Source organism: Festucalex cinctus, chromosome 3, assembly GCF_051991245.1.
Source record: "Festucalex cinctus isolate MCC-2025b chromosome 3, RoL_Fcin_1.0, whole genome shotgun sequence".
In the NCBI taxonomy this organism is placed as follows: Eukaryota; Metazoa; Chordata; class Actinopteri; order Syngnathiformes; family Syngnathidae; genus Festucalex; species Festucalex cinctus.
The window spans coordinates 27550911-27570966 of NC_135413.1; the positions used below are offsets into that span (position 1 = coordinate 27550911).

At 38.4% G+C, this 20056-nt stretch overlaps 4 protein-coding genes across 12 annotated transcripts; 3 read left to right on the top strand and 1 right to left on the bottom strand.

Annotated features, from left to right (window-relative positions):
- Positions 1 to 102: 102 nt before the first annotated feature.
- On the bottom strand, positions 103 to 20011 carry LOC144016320 (interleukin-17 receptor A). 9 transcript variants are annotated; one of them, XM_077517280.1, is made up of 16 exons: positions 19943 to 20011; positions 19123 to 19300; positions 18638 to 18779; positions 17326 to 17415; positions 12021 to 12112; positions 11743 to 11888; positions 9793 to 10009; positions 3663 to 3687; positions 3438 to 3581; positions 3225 to 3343; positions 3020 to 3140; positions 2503 to 2550; positions 2242 to 2396; positions 1914 to 2157; positions 1444 to 1539; positions 103 to 1208 (listed from the first exon to the last, which is right to left on the bottom strand). In XM_077517280.1, exons 7-16 carry the CDS (start codon positions 9826 to 9828, stop codon positions 484 to 486), a joined length of 1713 nt encoding a protein of 570 aa, XP_077373406.1. In that variant the 5' UTR covers positions 9829 to 10009; positions 11743 to 11888; positions 12021 to 12112; positions 17326 to 17415; positions 18638 to 18779; positions 19123 to 19300; positions 19943 to 20011; the 3' UTR covers positions 103 to 483. The 9 variants fall into 9 exon arrangements, with proteins under 9 accessions (XP_077373406.1, XP_077373413.1, XP_077373412.1 ...); XM_077517287.1 differs by lacking the exon at positions 19123 to 19300 and having other exon boundaries at positions 1914 to 1986; positions 2083 to 2157; positions 19797 to 19967; XM_077517286.1 differs by lacking the exon at positions 19123 to 19300 and having other exon boundaries at positions 103 to 1083; positions 1156 to 1208; positions 19797 to 19967.
- LOC144016322 (troponin I, slow skeletal muscle-like) lies at positions 8950 to 12089 on the top strand. Its single transcript, XM_077517290.1, is given in 6 exon segments — positions 8950 to 8964; positions 9677 to 9718; positions 9800 to 9931; positions 9995 to 10084; positions 11748 to 11918; positions 12003 to 12089. Coding segments are annotated over 6 exon segments (537 nt in total).
- LOC144016321 (troponin I, slow skeletal muscle-like) lies at positions 13654 to 15490 on the top strand. The gene is made up of 5 exons (XM_077517289.1): positions 13654 to 13713; positions 13782 to 13913; positions 14662 to 14751; positions 14862 to 15035; positions 15126 to 15490. Exons 1-5 carry the CDS (start codon positions 13654 to 13656, stop codon positions 15210 to 15212), a joined length of 543 nt encoding a protein of 180 aa, XP_077373415.1. The 3' UTR covers positions 15213 to 15490.
- LOC144016323 (troponin I, slow skeletal muscle-like) lies at positions 17214 to 19220 on the top strand. The gene is made up of 5 exons (XM_077517291.1): positions 17214 to 17303; positions 17386 to 17517; positions 17593 to 17682; positions 18629 to 18802; positions 19125 to 19220. The coding sequence occupies exons 2-5, from the start codon at positions 17392 to 17394 to the stop codon at positions 19209 to 19211; spliced, it is 477 nt and encodes a 158-aa protein (XP_077373417.1). The 5' UTR covers positions 17214 to 17303; positions 17386 to 17391; the 3' UTR covers positions 19212 to 19220.
- Positions 20012 to 20056: the final 45 nt, after the last annotated feature.

The window sequence follows — 20056 nt, forward strand, 5'->3', positions numbered from 1 at the left end:
ATTGATTTTTCTTCTGTTTTCATTTATTTTCATTATATTCACTAACAGTTGAATTATCCCATGCATTACCATACAATGTAATGATAGTTGTCCACAGTATGAAACATGCTAATTTTGAATGCATTTTATTTCTCAAATACACATTTTTTTATTTAAAAAAAAAAAGAAAGAAAAAATATACGTATACTCAAAAATATATTTAAAAAAATAATAATATAAAACATAAAAACATAACCTATACACATGTTCACAAAAAATTCTCAAAGGTTTTTGGGTCCAGGGATGATTTACAGATAAGACAGTTTTCCAAGGACCTGTTTCATAATTCTAGCAGCAATGAAACAGAATTATCATTTGTGCCACTAAATGCCAAAGGGGCAAAAAAAAAAAAAGTTGCCCATACTCTACCTGTATTCAAAAAAAAAAAATTGTCAAGTTATAATCTTGCCAAACTTTTGCTGCATGTAAAGCTCATTATAAGCCTTACCCGTCAACTTCCAAGTCCTCCACCAGTTCCTCATCAAACCACTGCGGGTGCTTCAGCTGGTACTCCCGGAAAGCCTCCAAGGCCTCCTGCAAGGCTCGACCCGAGGGACAGCGGTGATACTCGCCCTCTGCAAGTCCTTCAATGTGACAAACTCTACCCGGCCCGTGTTTTTCGGCATCCAGGATTCTGAAGAAGAGCTCCTCAAATTGCTTCATCAGCTTGTATCGAACTGTGACGTTGAACGGCGACGGGACGTCTTCCGGGGAACAAACATCTTCAAAGTAAGCCACCATGTACTTCTCGTAGGAAGCGCGATGCACCAGATGAGGGACGACGAGGCCGAGAGCCGGCGTGAGCATGTCGCCAGTGGGCGAACGCAGGTCTTCCCTCAGGAGAACCCGTTTCTCTCCGCACATGGCTCTCCATTTGGCTTGCACTCCTTGTGAGCACAGGAGGAGGATCTTATCTGAAGAGCCTTCAATTTGTTCTCTCTGCCAGTCCAGCCACTGGATACGGCCTAGAATTCCCAGTCGGGTGGAATCCAGCAGATCCAGGATCACCTCAGTGCCGCATTTGGCCGTCAGGAAGGCGCAGAGCTTGAGGATGACGTTTTTGTATAAAGGGTGGTCAAGGGAGTAGAGGATGAAGACCTTTTTTCGTTCTCTCACCTGGAAGCATTGCCGTTGTTGGTCAGTTGCCGATGACGACGCACTGACGCGACCTGAGCGAAAGAAGAAAACTGAGACCTCTGCAATATGATCAGTTCAGTCTGTAATCTAGTTAGTGACATCACGACTCCCAAATTGGAGTGGTCCCTCCACCTAAGAGTGAATATTTCCATTCTCTGCCTGCAGGGGGTGATAATGTGCAATAAAACAAAACCTGGTTGCCCTGTGACAAATCAAAAGAAAAAATAGAAAGAGCAAGGTCAACATACTACAATCAAATCATATTACCTTTGTAAGATGCAGCCCTCAGCAGATAGGCAAAACAAACACCAACAAAGGCCAGTCCAACTGCCCCCTTAATCATGGCAGTCCGTGGTGGAAAAACTACGCACAAAAAAAAAGTGTGATCAAAATACAAAATAAAAACAATTTCTGTGCAGTTAAAGTCTTCTGTCTGTGCTATTAAGTCATATTATTGCCAGTTATTCATCTGCATTTGGTTGAACTTGTAACCCCAAAATAATGTTTATTTTCAATGCACAAAAGAGCTTTAAAAAAAAAAAAAAAAAAAAAAAAAAAAACACACACACTAATTTTTCATATTTTGTGTCACTTTAACCCTTATTGTGACCCGTTTTGGGCTTTTTGATGGTTCTGACCAAGTCATTTCAACATAACGCCCAGGGGTTAAGGTCAATAATTTTTAGCGTTTAATGACATTTGACATGACAATGCTAAAGTAATTGCAATATACTTACACAAACAATAATTGATTTTCGTTTGTTGTGGATGACAGCCGTCATTCATGCATCTTGTAAAGAATGGCTTGATCTTGAGAGAGCGAGAGAGAGAGAGACAGACAGAAAGACAGAGAGAGAAAATGAAGCTTTGACACATTTTTTGTGTGTGGGGCAAAACAAAACTCACTGTTATCAGCAGTTCGCACTTTAAGAGCTGTGTCACATCCAAGTCAAAGGTGATGTTTAGAGATTTACTGTTGTCCTGTTTGTGAGATTGAATAATAAGACAATACTGAAAAGCTTGCTATGCGGAGTAAATGTTAGACAAAAATCAGTTCAGCTTCACCTTGGAAACATTTTTTGAGAAATGGATGTCATGACTCTGAATGGAGACTTGGTATATGTCGGAATGCTCGTCTGCCTCAAAGTCCACAAAAATTGACAACAGTTGATGTTTCCCCAGTGACAAAGCAGTCGCGATGTGGGCGTCCCAAAGGCTACCTTGAATAAGAAGTTTTGGGTTGTTTTTTTTTAATAAAAAAAAAAAAAAGAGAATTGCTGAGTGTTCCTTTCTCTTGCTGTATTTGAAAGACAATAAATAACTCACCATTTTCCAAACACATTTGAGAATTTCTGAGTCTTTTGTCATCACATCCTAGCCATGGTAGAAAAATATCACATGTTTAATAGTCATATAAATGGGAATTTATTGTTGGAGACAAACACATACAGTATCTTGATGTTCTAAAAGTGATTAAAAAAAAATCATATTCTATTTTAATAACACTGAAATAAAACACACTTTTTTTTAAACAAACCCTTTAAAAAAAAAAGTAACAATACCTCAACAAACTATTTTACTTGATTTCAAATTTCAAATCCGAATGATTAAGGCAGTGCTGGAAAATGTGGTGAAAACGTGGTGGCCACACAATTAATGCCTAACTTGGAGATTTTCACTTTTACTCACTTTTGTTACCAGCAATTTAGACAATCGCTTTGTGATATTTTAAGGGTACAGTATAAGCTGCACAATAACTTCATGCACATGGCAAGTCATTTTTAGATGACGCACGAATACACATACACAATACAAATGCCAACTTGTAATGATAATACCTCACCTGGGATTGAAACTTGCTTTGTAATGGCAAAATCTCCAATGTCAGGTTGTGGCAAATTGAAGGCTGACATTGTATACGTATGGCCAGCATCCACAAGCAACCCAGACAATGAAAAAGTCCACTAAAGGTATTAAAAAAAACAAAAAAAACAAAAAAACAATGTTACTTGTATGGCGCAGTTCAAGTTCAACATGAACCTCCTTACCTTGCTAAATCTAGGATTAAGCTGCTGGTTGATACTGTAAGTCAACTGCACGCACACACTTTCATTCGTATGTTTATCAGCAATATGCAACTGTGTTCCATGGAGTGATAGTACACTTGCTGGAAAGAGGAGCGGGGATTAATCTGAATGCTTAAAAAATATGTGTTTATACAAAAATCAGTGAGGACACTCAAGGTCTCAAATTGCACTCACCATCTGATCTTAGCCTCCATGTGATATTCATAATGAGAACAGACACATGGTCGTCCTTACCAATTCCCACACAGTCAGGACCCCACTCAGGTGGGGTGGGGGCACTCTGTCGGGGCACAACCTTGGATTTGTCTGTGCAATTATCTGACATACAAAAATATGCATGCCGTGTTTACAAGGGTGACAGCTATTTGTATTTATTTTTAGACATATTTAAACACTCACACTTAATTGTGCAGCTATCGAGACCCTGTAAAACGGGAAAAGAAGTTTTAGGACTCACAAAACATGTGGCAAAAGTACTCTGAATCAGTAATTACCTCCTGTAAATAAGTAAAGGTAAAAAAAAAAAAAAAAAAAACTGTAAAATGCGTTGTAACTATATAAGTTTAAAATATTTTCAGACTAGGAAGTTGGATCATATTACACTTCTATTAGCCAACTTGCACTGGATTGTCCTCCACAAGATTGTGATTTTAAGTTTAAAAAAGTATTTTCAGTAAACAATTGAATCCTTACCAATTGGTTGCAGTCCAACATCCAAAGGAAAGACAACGTTGCAAACCCAGTTGCCAAACACGTGTACAAGAATACAACCTGGATCATTGTAGTGTTGCACTTGCAATAATTAATGATGTCGTCTTCTAAAAGTTCAGATTAGGTGATACAACTTTCCACTTGTGTGATTTGCTTTAAATGCTGAAAAGCAATAATCACAGAACTCAGGAAGAATGAATGCTGTTATCAGGTGCTATCATCAGACATAACTGCACATCGACAGGAAATATTGCTTAATAACTACTTATTTTGTATTAGAGCAGGGAACACTTATTTTCAACATCTTAAACCTATTTGTTAAATGTCAGAGATTCCACATGATGAGGAAAAAAAAAAACATCTCGGGATTATTACAGTATCTATACATCCATTTGTGTGAGCCTCAGGTTGCTTTCTAACAGGCTATTACGGCATTTAACTCAAATATTGAAAAGGTTTGATATGCACCTTACGATTGAGGAGGGGAAAAAAACAACTCGAAAAAGGAAGAAAACTTTAAGAGGCATCAGGCAATTCGGCATTTGTGGAGTTTGATAATAAAGTGAGGAAACATCTTCAAATCAGACAGATTATTGGTATGTGGACTGCACTTGCCACAAAAATTGACAAAAAGGGACTCAAGAGTGCTGGTTGACTTCCAAATTAACCAAATTTCAAAACTGACGTCAAACATTTTATTCTCCATGGAAAATGTCATTCACTGTACAAGCAACGGCTTACAGAACATTTGAACTGTCCTTTGGAGGTTACAATATGGTAAGTTTTAAATAGAACAAGGAATAGTGTCACAAATTCCTCTCACTGGATGATAGGCGTATGAGTAGAGCAACTCCTTCAAATGACTTAAAACATGCACGACTAACAAACAAGTGAGGGATATTCGTCTTTTGATGACTGAGTGTTTGTGGTTTTGAAAAGTGGGGGTTGATTTGGTGAGAGACAAGGGAGTCAGCAAATGAGTGGAGTGGGATCTTTTGAGGTCAAGTTAAAGATGACTGTTAACAACACTGGTGACGAGGCTGTGACAGTCATCTATATTGTTCTCACTTCTGATTGTTCTTCATCGAATTGCGGAGAATCGTCCGGGTGTAATTCCTCTCCGGTGTGTATCCTCATGTGTAACGCCAAGTGGCTCGGGCTTGACATTTTCTTCCCGCAAAGTGAGCAAGAAAGGGCCTGTTCTCCGCTGTGGGTTTTCTTGTGCGCCACCAAACTGCGTCTCCCGGAGAATCCGGCGCCGCACACAGAGCAGGTGTAAACGCTCCCTTGGACATGAATGCGGGAGTGGTCCACGAGACTGGAGCGGTGTCGGAATCTTTGCCCGCACACAGAGCACCAGTGAGGCTTCTCCCCCGTGTGTCGCCTCATGTGCAACGCCAGACTGCTCTTTTTCGCAAACTTCCAACAGCAGAGCGTGCAGGCGAATGGCTTCACTCCGGTGTGACTGCGCAGGTGAATGACTAAGTCCGAGCGCTGTGTGAATTTCTTACCGCAAACCGAGCACCTGTGGGGTCTCTCCCCTGTATGACTCATCATGTGCCTTTTCAAACCCGTCCTGGACGTGTACTTTTTGCCACAGTCACCGCAATGAAACTTCTTGCCGTGATCCTGGGAGTCTGCCTTACTGTGAAAAGTCTCGTCCGATGAGTCAGATGCCATGCGGTCAGCCGGTAAGTCAAAGCGGATGTACGGTTGTGATGCTTCATGATGGTCTTCAGCGGTTTCTCCTGGCAAGTTGCTAGTTTGAAGCTCCGGCTCTCTGGCATCATTGCTTTGACTGTAATGAAGGTGCGAAGACCTGACTTCATCACATGCCTTGTCGCCTGTTTCTCCCTCCGGGCTGCTCCAGAGTTCTTCAACTTTGATGTGGCAGGGCGCCGGAGTATTCTGCTCTTCCGCACTGCCGTGCCAATCATGCTGCTCAGGGGTGAAGTCTACTTTCATGTCCGTTGGCTGATGGACGTCTGCAGGACAACGAGAACACGGAGAAAATGTATTCAGTGAAATCAAATATTGCCCAACGAGTCACAAAGGGGTAGAAATGTTTTCTGTTGATCACCGTGTGCAGATGAGCACCACAATAATAGATCAGGCGTGAAAATTAATGGGGATTTTTAAGTATCGGTATCTGCGAAACTGGTCCTGTATTTGCTTGGTATCAGATTGACACAAAAAACATGGATGCTAAAACTAAAAGGATGCTATGTCATTAATTATTCCACTGCTTTTACAGATGTTTTCGTCTTAGTTTCAGTACCATTACGTATCTTTATGTAACAATTGGATTAAAGTAATCATTTTGTGAGATGAGAATGAAACGTGCAATACAAACCTTCTATATGTAGTTGGACACTGGGCCTGAGAAATGCGTCCAGTAGCTGTCGCTGTCGTTCATTTTCCTCTTTGGAGCGACACAGTTCCTCCTCATACTCCGTTATCGTCTTCTCAAAGAGTCCAAATATCTCGTCGGCGGCCTCGGTTAGTCGCCTCGCCACCAAAGCCCTCAGCATTCGGACTTTGCACATCTTTACAAGCCCAAGGATGTAGGAATCAATTAACCTATCGAGACCACGTCTTGACGGTAGCTAGCAACTAACGCTAATTTGAGAAGCTCTGACAAGTCGACGATGACGAAATTATCACTAAACAAAGATTCTACAGTATTTCGTCGTTAAACGCCATAAATGATGTTAGTATGAAACTGAGAAAGAGTGACTGACGTTAGAGACTTGTGCTACCACCTCCGATCACCATATTCAGCATTGTTCACAACTTCCGCTTTTTCTTCTTCGGTGGTCGTGACTGTAGCTAGAAAATCATGAAGTCACGTTATAGCCACCATCAGGAGTGGATTGGCTCCGACACGCTGGAATTTGGGAACTCATAAACAAAACTGTTGAGCTTCCAAAACATATCCTCCAGTTATTGGTGGGATTTAACTCTTTATAAATCCGTAGCCTTGATTAAACATATAAGCAAATACAGTAAGAAATATATGGACAATTTTGTAAAAGTACACCTTTTGAGTGATTGTGTGTATGTATCCTGCTTCAAGTGTTTAAAATAAAAACATCCCATGACCTCACTGGCAAGAAGACGCAATAAAGTGTTTGAGCCTGGAAGGATCAACACTTCATGCCATTGGATAGCAGGGGATTTTGGAACAGCAGTTTTTAAAGCCCTCACGGAGATTAGATGGTTGAACATAAAAATTCCTGTCACATTTTCTCCTGAGCTCGGTTGTATCAGTTGACAAATCACAGGCACACACACTGACTGAAATGTTGTCTGACACCAAATACAGTGGATTAAAGAAGTCCACACACCCCTCACATGCTGAAATGACAGTTTTCTGTAATGTAAGTGGAAAAAAATAAAGATAATTTCAAAACCTTTTCCACCATTAATATGAAGGAGAACCTGAACAACTCGAACTGAAAAAAAAGAAAAAAAAAAGAAAGTGGAAGTAAAAATAAACAACTGGGAAGTGGTTGCACAAACGTACACATGCTCATACATCTTGAAATGTGACTGTATTCCGAATCAATCCCATTCGAAAACACACATTTTTAAAATCAGGAAAAGCCTACAACATCTTTTGGGGTTAATCAGAGGCACTTTAAATAGTGGCAGTTTGGAACTGACTCTCATTCAACATGCGTTTGAATGTGATTGGTGGATTCCGAATCTTCAGTTGTTTGTTTTTAATTTCGACCCCTCTCATTTATTTTAATTGAGTAATTTAGGTTCTAGCACATTAATGCTGTAGATTGATGACGATCTTGGTCTAATTTAATTTTATTTTTTAAACATCACAAAAATATGGCATTTAAACAGGGGTGTGTATACTTTATATATATCCTCTGTATATCTACAATGTCTTACAACCGTGTCATTAAAAATGCTCTGCTGTGTTGTCATGTCATGGGTGATGCCAAATTCTATTCTGTCAACGGCAAACATTTTCGGAGCACCCGATCTCTACAGCGAGGGATGACTGAGCTGCCACTTAGCTGAGGCACATACTGTATCAAGTGCGTCCTTGTGCTGCACAATAACATGCAATAATGTGTCCTGGCTCTGGATCGAATCCAGAATTGTTCCATTGTGATGCAGCAATAGTCGGGTGGGAGTGGAGGTGATATATTTGCATGGACAGAAGTGACAGTGTCCATGTAGAAATCATTTGTGTGCTTGTTTGATTCCTATTCCTGCGGTTTTTGATTGATTTCACCTTCAAGGTAAGTTAATAACATACTAATATTAAAATAAATTTGATTTTACTGGACCTTGGCAGCCCTTCAGGTGTCTTGGGATCCATTTTACTTCATTTGCATTGAAATTAGCTGGGATTTAATGCAGGGGGCGCCGTCAAAGCCTCTCACCAGCTGGTATTTACATGCCAAGCTCCTTTATAATCTCGCCATGCTTCTTTAAGTGAGTAAACGTAACCCGAGACTTCACCCGGCGAATGACTACGGCGTGCTTGACCCGCGCTTGTGACCTGCAAAGCTCACTCGATCATCCACACTTCACCCAACCGGTCATCATTTTAACTGGTTGTGATTATGTTGTGTCAGAGGCATTTATACATCTTGTTGTCAAATTCAGGTAAAATGAATTGAGATGGGTAAAAAGATTATTAAAACGGAGCAGGCAGATGTTAGGTAAGGCTCAATTTGAGTAGGCTGGCTATACTGTACACTGCTTTTATAAATTCAGACTACTGTGAAAGCATTCGGGGCCTTGCCAGTCATTTGGTGTCCAGGACATCATGTTATTAAATTTAGCAGCTCAGCAGCCTCCTCTGTAACAATAGGAAGGATTATCTAGTCGTGGAAGGATACTAACATGCATCCAAAAGTAATAAATTACAAAGCTAAACAAAATCAGACAAAAAATAATAGTAACATAAGCTTCGTTTTCACTCCAAAGCAACAATAAACTGCAGAAGATGTCTGAAGGGTGAGTACTGTCATGTTCTACATCATTTCCTTGCATCACATTTTAATGTTAATGCAATTTTTTTATTTTTTTGATTGCCTGTCGCATTTTCCATGAAAGACCGGTGAGTATGACTAACATCAAATTCTAATCAGACATTTTCTTGTGAATGTTGAGAGACGTCCGAATCCTCGACATGATCGTCATCCTTTAATAGCTCCGCCCACACCGTGTAGGCAAACATTTCGCAATTTAGCATCACCCATCTGTCGAGGTTCACAGTTTTGCAACCTTTACTGAGCCATGTAACGAAATAAATTCTTCCATCGAGTGAAAGAGCATTTCATTGTTTTGCTTGTCACGCTACGTTGCTGGCAAAGATAATGAAACAAAGATACATTATTAATTATGACAGCCATTCCCACCAAAGTAATTGTTAATCAGTTAACCATTTTAGGGGATGTGACCGGTAAAGTACATGAATGCAAAAATTGCCTTTGCCTGGAGTTTGGCAGTCCTAGCTTGAAAGGTGGCCTTTGTGAGACCCGTCATTAGCCTCCTTGTATATTTGCACCCCAACTGTCTGAGACCAGTTGAATGTGCAGCCACAAAATATAAGCATAGTATAGCATTAACACAGCACCATTTAATTGCATTTAAATCCATCCTTATCTCTCAGCATTCACCCCATGAGCTAGTCCAACAAGTTGTATAAAGTGTAGTCATTTACCTCGTAGAGAAAACCAAAATTCTCAGCTTCACGCCGACTTCACTTGAAGGTGAGTCCAGCAAATATTATGAAAACAAGTGAATATCATCGTCCTAAAATGCCATGAGACTTTCTACTACTTACTTTAAAGTCCATCTTGCTGAGGAAGGCCGCTTCCATGCTTTTGGCTGAGAGTGAAGAGAAAAGAGCGGAGAGGGAAAGATTCCTCAGTGACTGTTTCCCTCGGCCGAAGACCTCAGGCTTGTCAGTCCAAGAAATTCAGGTAAGCAAGACATGACGTCCACGTCTTGACTCGACACACTGCTAACGTCTTCTTCCTTTCCAGGAACTGTGTAAAGAACTGCACAGAAAGATTGATGCCACCGATGAAGCTCGTTATGACATAGCTGTGAAGGTGGACAAAAATGAAAATGAGGTCAAGTATGATTGAGCTCGAGGAATCTGTGGACCTTTGACTTGTGCTTGTGACCTATTGCACCAGCTAAGCATTACGAATTGATTGGTTAGCAATTCATGCAAATATTCATTTACAGTTCACTGAGATTGATATGTGTGTGAATTTTGAAGTCAGTCGTGGTTTATTGGGCAGACACAGATCACGTTTTGGAGGCCTCCCCATTTATTTTAAATGGGATTTTTTTGTTTGTTTGTTTTTTGATTTGTAGTTTTGTTATGCAAAACCTTTGTAAGAGTAAGAGTAAAAAGAATAGCTCACTTAAAAAAGCACTATATTATGCTTTTGTACATAACAGCAATGTTATCATTATTATGCTATTATGTTATGTTGTAACGCACACATTGAGTTCCCCCACATATTGACTTTATCCCTTCATCTGACAATTAGTGTGGATTTTCAGCATAGAAGGGCCAAAACATCCCTAATGAAAATTAAATTGCACAAAAAAACTAGCCACCAGAGGGTGCTAGACCTGCACAAATGGAAATCAACCTGACTTTTTGAGCAGATGTGAACATGATGATGGCGATATTGTGGCAGTTTTAATATCACGATATCGCGCTTATCGTTAGATCCCTAATAGTGGCTATAGTTGATATTGAATTATTTGCGAGGTTATTAGTACAGAGTGCACAGCAGTAAATAGGGTACATGTTACATTGTCCAAAAGAAAAGATGTCGTGTTCCCTCGCTGTAACGCGTTTCACTTTTCGTGGCCTTACATTTTCGCGGATTATTATTATTTTTTTTAAGTGCAATTTTGCATGCATTTTTTTTTTTTTTTACAGTAATGTACCTATTTTATCAAATTTATGAAGATTTGAACATTGTGAATATTTAAACAAGAGAGATATGTGAGAAAATGTAAATGCCCCGATGGAAAAAAAAAAAAAAAAGCGTATAAACTATGTGGTGAGGGGTTTTAGAGCCTTAAAACATTTATAAAGCTATATCGCAGATTTCATTTTGCAGGTATTTTTTGGAACCTAACCCCAGCGGAAAACGAGGGAAAACTGTACACAATTTACAATTTCTGTAAAAAAAAAAAAAAGAAAAAAAGGAAAAAAAAAAAAGTGGGTGTGTCTCAAGCATGTGAGGATATATTTGGAAACCCAGGTGCATAATAAAAACGGACCACACCACACAAACGGGCCGTTTCCCACACAGCTAATTTAAAAGCAGCAGATGGGTCTTTGTGTACAAATTCACACTATTGTGTGGCCCACTTAGACACGCCTTGCACTCACGCTAAGTTTAGAAAGGCACGTTGCAAACGTGCTAACATTTTACAGATTGCATTTTCCGGATTTCATCATATCGCATCCGACTCTTTCGTATATATAAGTGCTATCAGTATGACTGCATCTGCACAGACCCAGGAACCAATGAGTGTCAATTAATTGTGGATTATCACCTATTCTGTGTCCTCCGTGAATAGCACTGGGGTCGACTGTACTGCCATAATACATAGATAAAACATGCTCACTATAAACTGCAGATTTCTGCAATAAAATTTGGATTTGCACAATATGTCCCCCCAAAAATCTAAGGGTGTGAACTATGACCCGCAGCACAGCAAGTACAGCACAATGAAGTAATCAATTTGTATTCTTCACCACAGATTGCATCATTGAGACAGAAGATTGTCTCGCTGAAGGGGGTCAGGCGGCCCAGCTTAAAGAGGGTGAAGAAAAGCACCGAAGACATGCTGGGAGCATACTCGGACCCCTCCAAACTCATGAAGGCTGACTTCAAGGCCAACCTTAAGACAGTGAAGAAAGAAGATGAAAAAGTATGGTTATGCTAAGTAATAATAAATATTTCTATTTATTTAATAAACTACATGACAGCATCTAACTATATTTATGGTCTCCAGCGGGAAGAAGTGACTGACTGGCGAAAGAATGTGGAGGCCATGTCAGGCATGGAGGGTAGGAAGAAGCTGTTTGACGCCGGGCAATAGTCGTCATCAGAGCTTGTGAGTAGCTGTGAAGAAAACACATGACCACCATTAAAATACAGTAGTGTTGAAGATGTAGGCGTAACTGTTCGTCAAGGCACAGGCGTTCCCAAAATGTATTTTTATTATTATTGTACGCCACTGTAACATTCCGTACAGTTTGAACGTTTGCGAAAGTACCACACATTTGAAAATCACTTAACGTATGACGATTGAAATTTATTGCATCAGCCACCATATGAGAGAAATGGTGTGACATCATTGCCACATTTTTCTATACTTATGTACGTATTTTTTTTCCCCCTAAAAACAATATTAGACTGTAAATAAAAAAGTGATGCAAAAGAATAAAGTATTACAATTAATTCTCATACTGCAGTTTACTGAGCCACTTAAAGTAGTTGTGAAGCTCTTCTTTGTTTGTGTATCTTGCTTGTATTATACTGCCCCCGATGGCCAAGTTGTGCACACTAGAAGGAACTGCAACAATGGCATTCCCACTCATTCAAGTCAATGGGGAAAGATTTAGGATAGCCTACGAGTGTTTTAAGTTACACGAGTAGCCATAAAATTAATTCAACATGTATTTTAATACTATATCTACCAAAATATACTCATTTTAAGGTTAATCGTATAAATTGCGTTTGCAAGTGAAGTGAATGATTGATTTTTTTTATTTTTTTTACAGGTTTGGGGTAGCGCAGTATTTATGGTAGCTGAACTTTTTACCAATTTGGACAACTCTGATTAAAATATTGAACCCACTTTTCTGCTTTGTTTCTCTTGTCTTTATTGCTTTGTAGAGTTTGGAATGTCCTAACTTTGAAATGAATTAAACAGCATCTATATGTATTACAAAATGAATAGCGCTCTATAATACAAACAGTAGAAGAGACTTAACTATGAGAATAATGGGTGACAGCATCCTGATTTGCTTGCTGTCCTGGCACAAGAGTTCTATTTTAGTTAGCCACTCACGGAGCACACAAGGAGTCCTTGAATGTGACCTGAGGTTCCTCATGTCACTTTGAGACGGACGCTGCACACCTCAACAGCTCCTTTTGCACACTCAAGGAAGGTATGATGAGTTTCTCTTCATTGTAGGAGCAGATTTATCATGGCTCCTTTGTTTTTAGCTGAAGAATGTATGCAATTTATTGGAATTGATGCATGTTTGAATGTTTTGAATAACAAAGATTAAATGCAAGGCGTCGTTTTATATGGTACAGTTCTGAAGTCTATATTATTTCAAATGCAAATATCGAGCATTTCATTGTTTTCATCTTTCTGTCACTGGTTTTTATTCTAGAAATTAAAAAAAGGTGTCATATTGTATAATATTGCATAATGTGCTTTGTGTTTTTTGTAGACAAAAGACTTCCAACATGTCAGAGGCGTAAGATATAACTCATTTTGTTACATTAACATTTGTGTTTATAATACCTTGTTCATATTCTAACTTGTTTTTTTTTGTTTGTTTTTTTGTTTTTCCCTTCAATGTCCACCAAAGACCGGTAAGCCATTCTTTTTCAATGATATGTTAACTGTTTTTGACTTGTAACATTTTATGCAAATTTTTGTGCAGAGAAAGCCCAAGATTTCAGCATCTCGCAGACTGACCCTGAAGGTATTTTCTTACACTACATTTGATCAATAAGAAGTCACACGGGGACTACTTTTCCTTTTCCAATTCAGACCAAGCTGCTAAAGGTAGCAACTGTGATGTTGGAGAAGGAAAAGGAGGCAAAGCGCCAGGAGAGAGAAGCTACTTTGAGCGAGAGAGTTCCGCCGCTGCAGCTGTCTGGGCTGTCAGTGCAGGACCTTCAGGTATACGTGCGTGCGGCGCCTCGCCCGTCCATCATGTTCCGTTCGAACGGCCGCGCGCTGTTCTGAATGTTCCACACGCCGCTGCCAAGCACACACAACGTTCACAGCAGGGGATGCCTGCTGCTGATATTGAATTTCATATTTGACACCTGTCAACGTTGTCCTTGAGTCTTTTTTTGTTAGGGTTGTATTTTTTTCAATTTCTATTTATTCTATTGTTATTTAATTTTTCAAGTTTATTTGAATACATCGCTGGTAGCAATTATCCCTCCTGTTGTTTGTCTCCTAACAATGTTCATTGGACATTGTGACCATTGTAATTTATAAACACAAAAACCCCCCAAAAATAAATAAATAAATAAATTAAAAAAATAAATAAATATATATATATATATTTTTTTTTTTACCTGCAACCTAACAGAAGGGTTAAAAATACATTAAAGTATTTAGAAATTGGTTATGAATTCATTTGTGAAGAGGGCTCTCTGATTTTTATTTTTTTTTTAAATGTTTTTCTGCCATCTTGTGGCATCCGGAAGTAATTACAAGTGGTAGCTACTCAGCGAATACACTGCATACACTTAATTTAGTGTTTTTTTTGTTGTTGTTTTTTTTTTTAAATACATTTATTAATTTATCAAAAAATGATGACATTTTGGGACAGTTTCCAACAGTATTACTTTGATTGACTTTTTAACTTAAACACATTTTGTTTTGCAACCTCTGAAGGTTCTCCCCTCTCTCTTAGGCTCTGTGCAAAGAACTGCACCATAAAATAGATGTGGTCGATGAAGAACGCTACGACATCAACTCCAAGGTTAACAAGAATAATGTAGAGGTTTGGAAATTTATCTACTTGACAATCTATTCCAATTTAAGGGTGGGCCATAATTTAGGGAATGTGGTTGACGAGGCAAACTTTAGTAATTGTTTAACGGTTTCCTTCAGCTTGAAAATCTCTTTGCCAAGATCATTGAGCTGAAGGGTAAAATGAAGCGACCCGCGCTTAAAAAGGTGAAGATTTCGGCAGACGCCATGTTGGGAGCGCTGCTGGGCGCCAAGGTCAAGGAGTCTGTGGATTTTAAGGCCAATCTTAAGACGGTCAAAAAGGAAGACGAGAAGGTAAAATCCGTTTATTTACACTTCAAAACTGCGGTCAAGTAAAATTAGGACAAGCATTCATTGATTTTATGATTTTCCTCTCATGAACAGAAAGAGGAAGTGACTGACTGGCGTAAGAATGTGGAGGCCATGTCCGGTATGGAGGGCAGAATGAAGTTGTTTAATGCCGGCCAGTAGATTCGAAAAGATTGAGATGGACGACCGGTCAGCCCACAGTAATGTCACTGTGTGTGATCACCGTAGCTGAACAGTAACACGGCTTAAATGCTCTCGCATATTCCTTATTGTAGGTAGTGTAGGAGTATTTCCTTATACCGTCGAGATGCCCGTAAACAATTGTGTTGGTAATAATACTTTTTTGCGCAAAAAAATAGCATGTAGTAATTATTTGAAAACAGTCATGCAATAAAACGAAAAACTTTATGCATAAGGCTTATCAATGCCATCAATTGATCCTTGCCTTTTTTTTTTCTTTCAAGATTTAATAGCATTTGATGAAAAGTACATCACTTTCAAAATGAGAAATTTTTGAGGCCAAGTTGAGTGTTTTTATGGAGCGTGGCTGCCACGTTTGAGTTGTTTTACTTAATTTACGTTTTATTTTGGCTTATATGCTTTACATGTTTGTTTCATATGAACAAAAAAAAAACTTTTAATTTCAATAAAATGATTGTTTATAATATAAAATGGTTTTATTATAAGCATGAGCCTAGGAGTAATAGAATGTGTGTACTATAATCAAACCTCCATTAAAAATAAAATCATAGTTAACTTAATACAGTATATAGATTTCTCTCGGCCAAATTCAGTTTTCATGTAGCATGTCTAACTTGCCATGTAAACACTTATACGACTTGTTACTACAGTACTTAAAACGTGTACTGAAAAACCATGTTATTATAATATTAATGTGATACAGTATTTACATATATTACAAAAATATTCTTATGCTGATGAAGTTCAAAGTGTGTGTGTTCAGGTATATATTTCTGGGAATAATAATAACAAGCAGCGATTCCAAGAGGGCCATGGCGCTGCCTGGTGCCCAGGCCTGAACTCCTAGAAGACTTAATTTTGGCAACACCTAAAAAAAATGCCACTAGGTGGTACTATCGCTCTGCAAATGACTTCCCGTTTTCCTTTACAGTACAGGTGTCTTCAAACGGTGAGTGTTGTTATTTTACTCTAATTTTATTATCGTGGTTAATTGATTTATTTACACTCACATGGCAGTTAATTATGTGCTACATTAAAAAAAAAAATCCCTTTACAGTTAACAATTGTTTTTCAATAGGAGCATTAAGGTTTGACAAAAGAGCAACATGAGAATAATTCATTCATTCAGATTCATCCATTTCAAACCCACCATGCGGCGCTGTATGACCAACCAGTCCATAAGAAAGCCTCACAGGTGGCCATTTTCACACCTCATACACGACACCGGGCAAGAATGGTGAGGACAGAGTGTCTATTTTGGAGAGCCACTCACAAGGGCGCTGGAATCTATATATCCAGCCTTCTTTGTGCACTTCTCATCTTGGAAAAAGCTACCAGCCAGTAGTTTTGTCGTATATTGTATAAGGTAAGAAAAAAAATTGCATTACATGACGTTTGGAGAATGTATGTGATATGAACAGTCTTTGTCTAATCTTGACCAATAAATGTTCTTTGGTTGCATTTTGTAGTTTACCTGCACAGGTCTTGACTTCATTTGAATAGCATCAACTATTTAAAATCATACCTTGTCTACCAAATGTTCTGAAATGTTTATTTTCCGTTCTCTCTTGACAGAGGGAAAGGCAAGAAAAGCTTAACTATGTCTGATGCGTGAGTATCAATCAGCTTTATCGTAATATTAGTCATATTTGAACTGTAAATGTTTTAAACAGTAATTATCTTTACCTGTAATCTCCCCATGCATCAATGTCACCTCCTGCTTACGTGCTCAGGCCTTCAGTAAGTCCAATTTACTGTCAAAAGTCATTCATTTGCATCATCAAATGCTTACAATTGTGAAATTATGTGCTAATATTAATACTACTAAGTTAACGCAAAGAAAAAAGCTCTCACATGTCTTAATTACTCAATCATTTTGATTAAATGTGTTATTTTAATGACCTTACTGCCAAAATGTCATCAGCTGGACTTAGTTATGCTAATCCTCACACTAACCTGCATGAATGTTTTTAAAATTTGCCACACAAAAAGTCTGACCATATTCTTTTCCAGAGACCAAAAATATCTGCATCTCGCAGACTGTATTTGAAGGTATGCCTACTAATTTACTCACGTTATGGTCATTGCTGCATGGCTGGCGTGTCATTTCATGTCCAAAATGTTGTGCAATCAGACCAAAATGATGAAGATGGCCATGGTGATGCTGGAGAAGGACAAGCAAGTAAGACGAGACGAACGGGAAAGAACGCTGGCTGAGAGAGTTCCAGAACTCCAGATGTCAGGCCTGTCTACACAGGAACTGCAAGTATGCAGTGTCAATATTAAGATTTAACCACACTGTAACATAACATACACAGTACTTGAACGTTTATATGTGCAGAATCTTTGCAAAGAGCTTCACCAGAAAATTGATGTCATCGATGAGGATCGTTATGACATCGCTTTAAAGGTGGCCATCAATGATATAGAGGTATGTGTTCCGGTTTTCTTATTAATGGTATCTACCTATGGTACCAATGGTACGCTCGAAAAACAGTTGGGTCAAAAATAACCAAACTATGTGTCAAAAATGGACCGATACTTTGAGTTTTTTTTTTTTTTTTTAAAGGGTTAAACAAAACTCAAATTGATGAGATCCTTTACTTGGGTCAAAAAATGTGTCATTTTGTATAAAACAACCCAGAAAGTTTCTTATTAATGTTATCTACCTATGGTACCAAGGGTACGTTCATTTGGGTAAAAAATAACCGAACTGAGTCAAAAATTGACCGATCCTTTGAGACAAGAAATTTTTATTTATTTTTAGTAAAATAAAATTCTTAAATATTGGTCAGATCTTTTACTTGGGTTAATTTTTCTTTGGTCATTTTGCATAAAACAACACAAAGTTGCATCAAATTGACCCATAAATTCGATCGGTCCATTTTTTTTTTTATTATCCATAATTGGGTTACTTTTGACCCAACTGATTTTAGAGTGTATAAACCAATTTCTTTGTCTATGCCGATGGGAGACTCCCAGATACTCACAGATTTACCATTTACTGATTTATTTTCATCTTTTTTTCTTTTTTTTTAATGTTACTATTTTTTGGTTGGGGCAACCTAAGTTATTTATTCATTTATTAGTGTTAAATAATTTACACACAAAAAAAAAACTTACAGGAGGTTTTGCCCCATTTCTTTTGAGATTTGGGGGGGTTTAACATTTTTTTTTAAATGTTATTTTAATGCTCATGTTGTATATTATAATCTTCCATCCAATTTATATGACAGTCTAGGCATGACAAAGGACCATACAGTACTCAAACACATGTGGCTAACTAATTGACACAAATGGGTGTGTACCTGATTATTTTTTATGAATAGTAAACAAGTGTATTTTCTTTTGGGGCTTATATGGATGAAACAAAAAAGTTGCGGGACCTGTCTCAGAAGATCTACGAGTTGAAGGGCAAGATGAAGAGGCCGAACTTGAAGAGGGTGAGGGTGTCTGCAGACGCCATGTTGGGAGCACTGCTGGGAGCCAAAGTCAAAGAGTCTGTCGACTTCAAGGCCAACCTCAAGACTGTGAAGAAAGAGGAGGAGAAGGTGAGCGTTTGTTTGGAAATTTGGTTTTATGCACATGCTAATTTTTAACCGATTTTTTTAAAATGTGAGACGTCCCACACATGACGAGGAAAAGAAAAAAAAATGTTTGTGCCGTTTGAGGCAAAAGTTATAAATGTATTAAAAGTGTAACTTTTGCTCTATGTTGACATTAAATATGAATGTATGAAATTGTGAAAATTCACACAATTAACTCATTCACTGCCAGCCCAGTTAAAAATCGATCTTTGACAAGTATAGTCGTCAATGGCACTGAATGAGTTAAGATTGATATATATATATTTTTTTTAACTGAACCTTACAGAAAGAGGAAGTGACAGACTGGCGCAAGAACGTGGACGCCATGTCGGGTATGGAGGGCAGAATGAAGCTGTTCAATGCTGGACAGTAGACGACAGGCTTGTCGTCTTTGCCAAGACATTTATGGCTCCAGTGACTGTCGCTCACTTTTCAGTGAACACTCTTAGTAATCTGGCAAATCTGTGGACAATAATGAAAACAAACACCATCTAGTGTGCCTTTCCTTCTCACAGCAGTGAGGATAGAACATCATGTTAGGTATAAACATCATCTGCAGTTTGTGCAATATTTGAGTCCAGATGACGTATTCATAAAAAGAGTGAATATTTGTGTCTATGCTTGTGTTTTTTGTTTAATTAAATTGCAGTTCGAAAAGTGTTACAAATGCTATTACTGTCACCAATGTAAGAATAGTGGATATTTGGATTTTTTTTTCTTTAATAAATACAATGGGAATATGTTAGCTGTTGCCACTTGAACGCAGTGAAAATGTATTTAGATTTTTGGGGTATTAGTCATCATCCACTAAGCCTAAGGGTGAAATAATATTAACAAAATAATGAGTACAAAGTAAAGATATGTATTTTCAAATATAGGAAGTCAGATAAAAGAAATAAATTTGAAAATATAAACACTTATGTAAAGCACAGAGAGCTGAAAAAGGAAAGAAAAATACCTTTTTGTTACGTTACTTCTCGCCACTGTACGTTCATTTGGTAACGTTTCAAACTATTGTAACACAACAGTTGAAACATAAACTTCGAAAACCAATAAGTTATTCGAGAAGCTAAATGAGGTTTGCTATCCATTTTGAAACCAAACCTTTGGGCTGTTGGCGCCATGACATGGCCCCTCCCTTTCTTCCGTCGGCTCCCCCTGTGGGCGTAGTCCTTCTCCAAATTTGGGTATGACGCTGTCGATGCGCAGCGCTCCGCT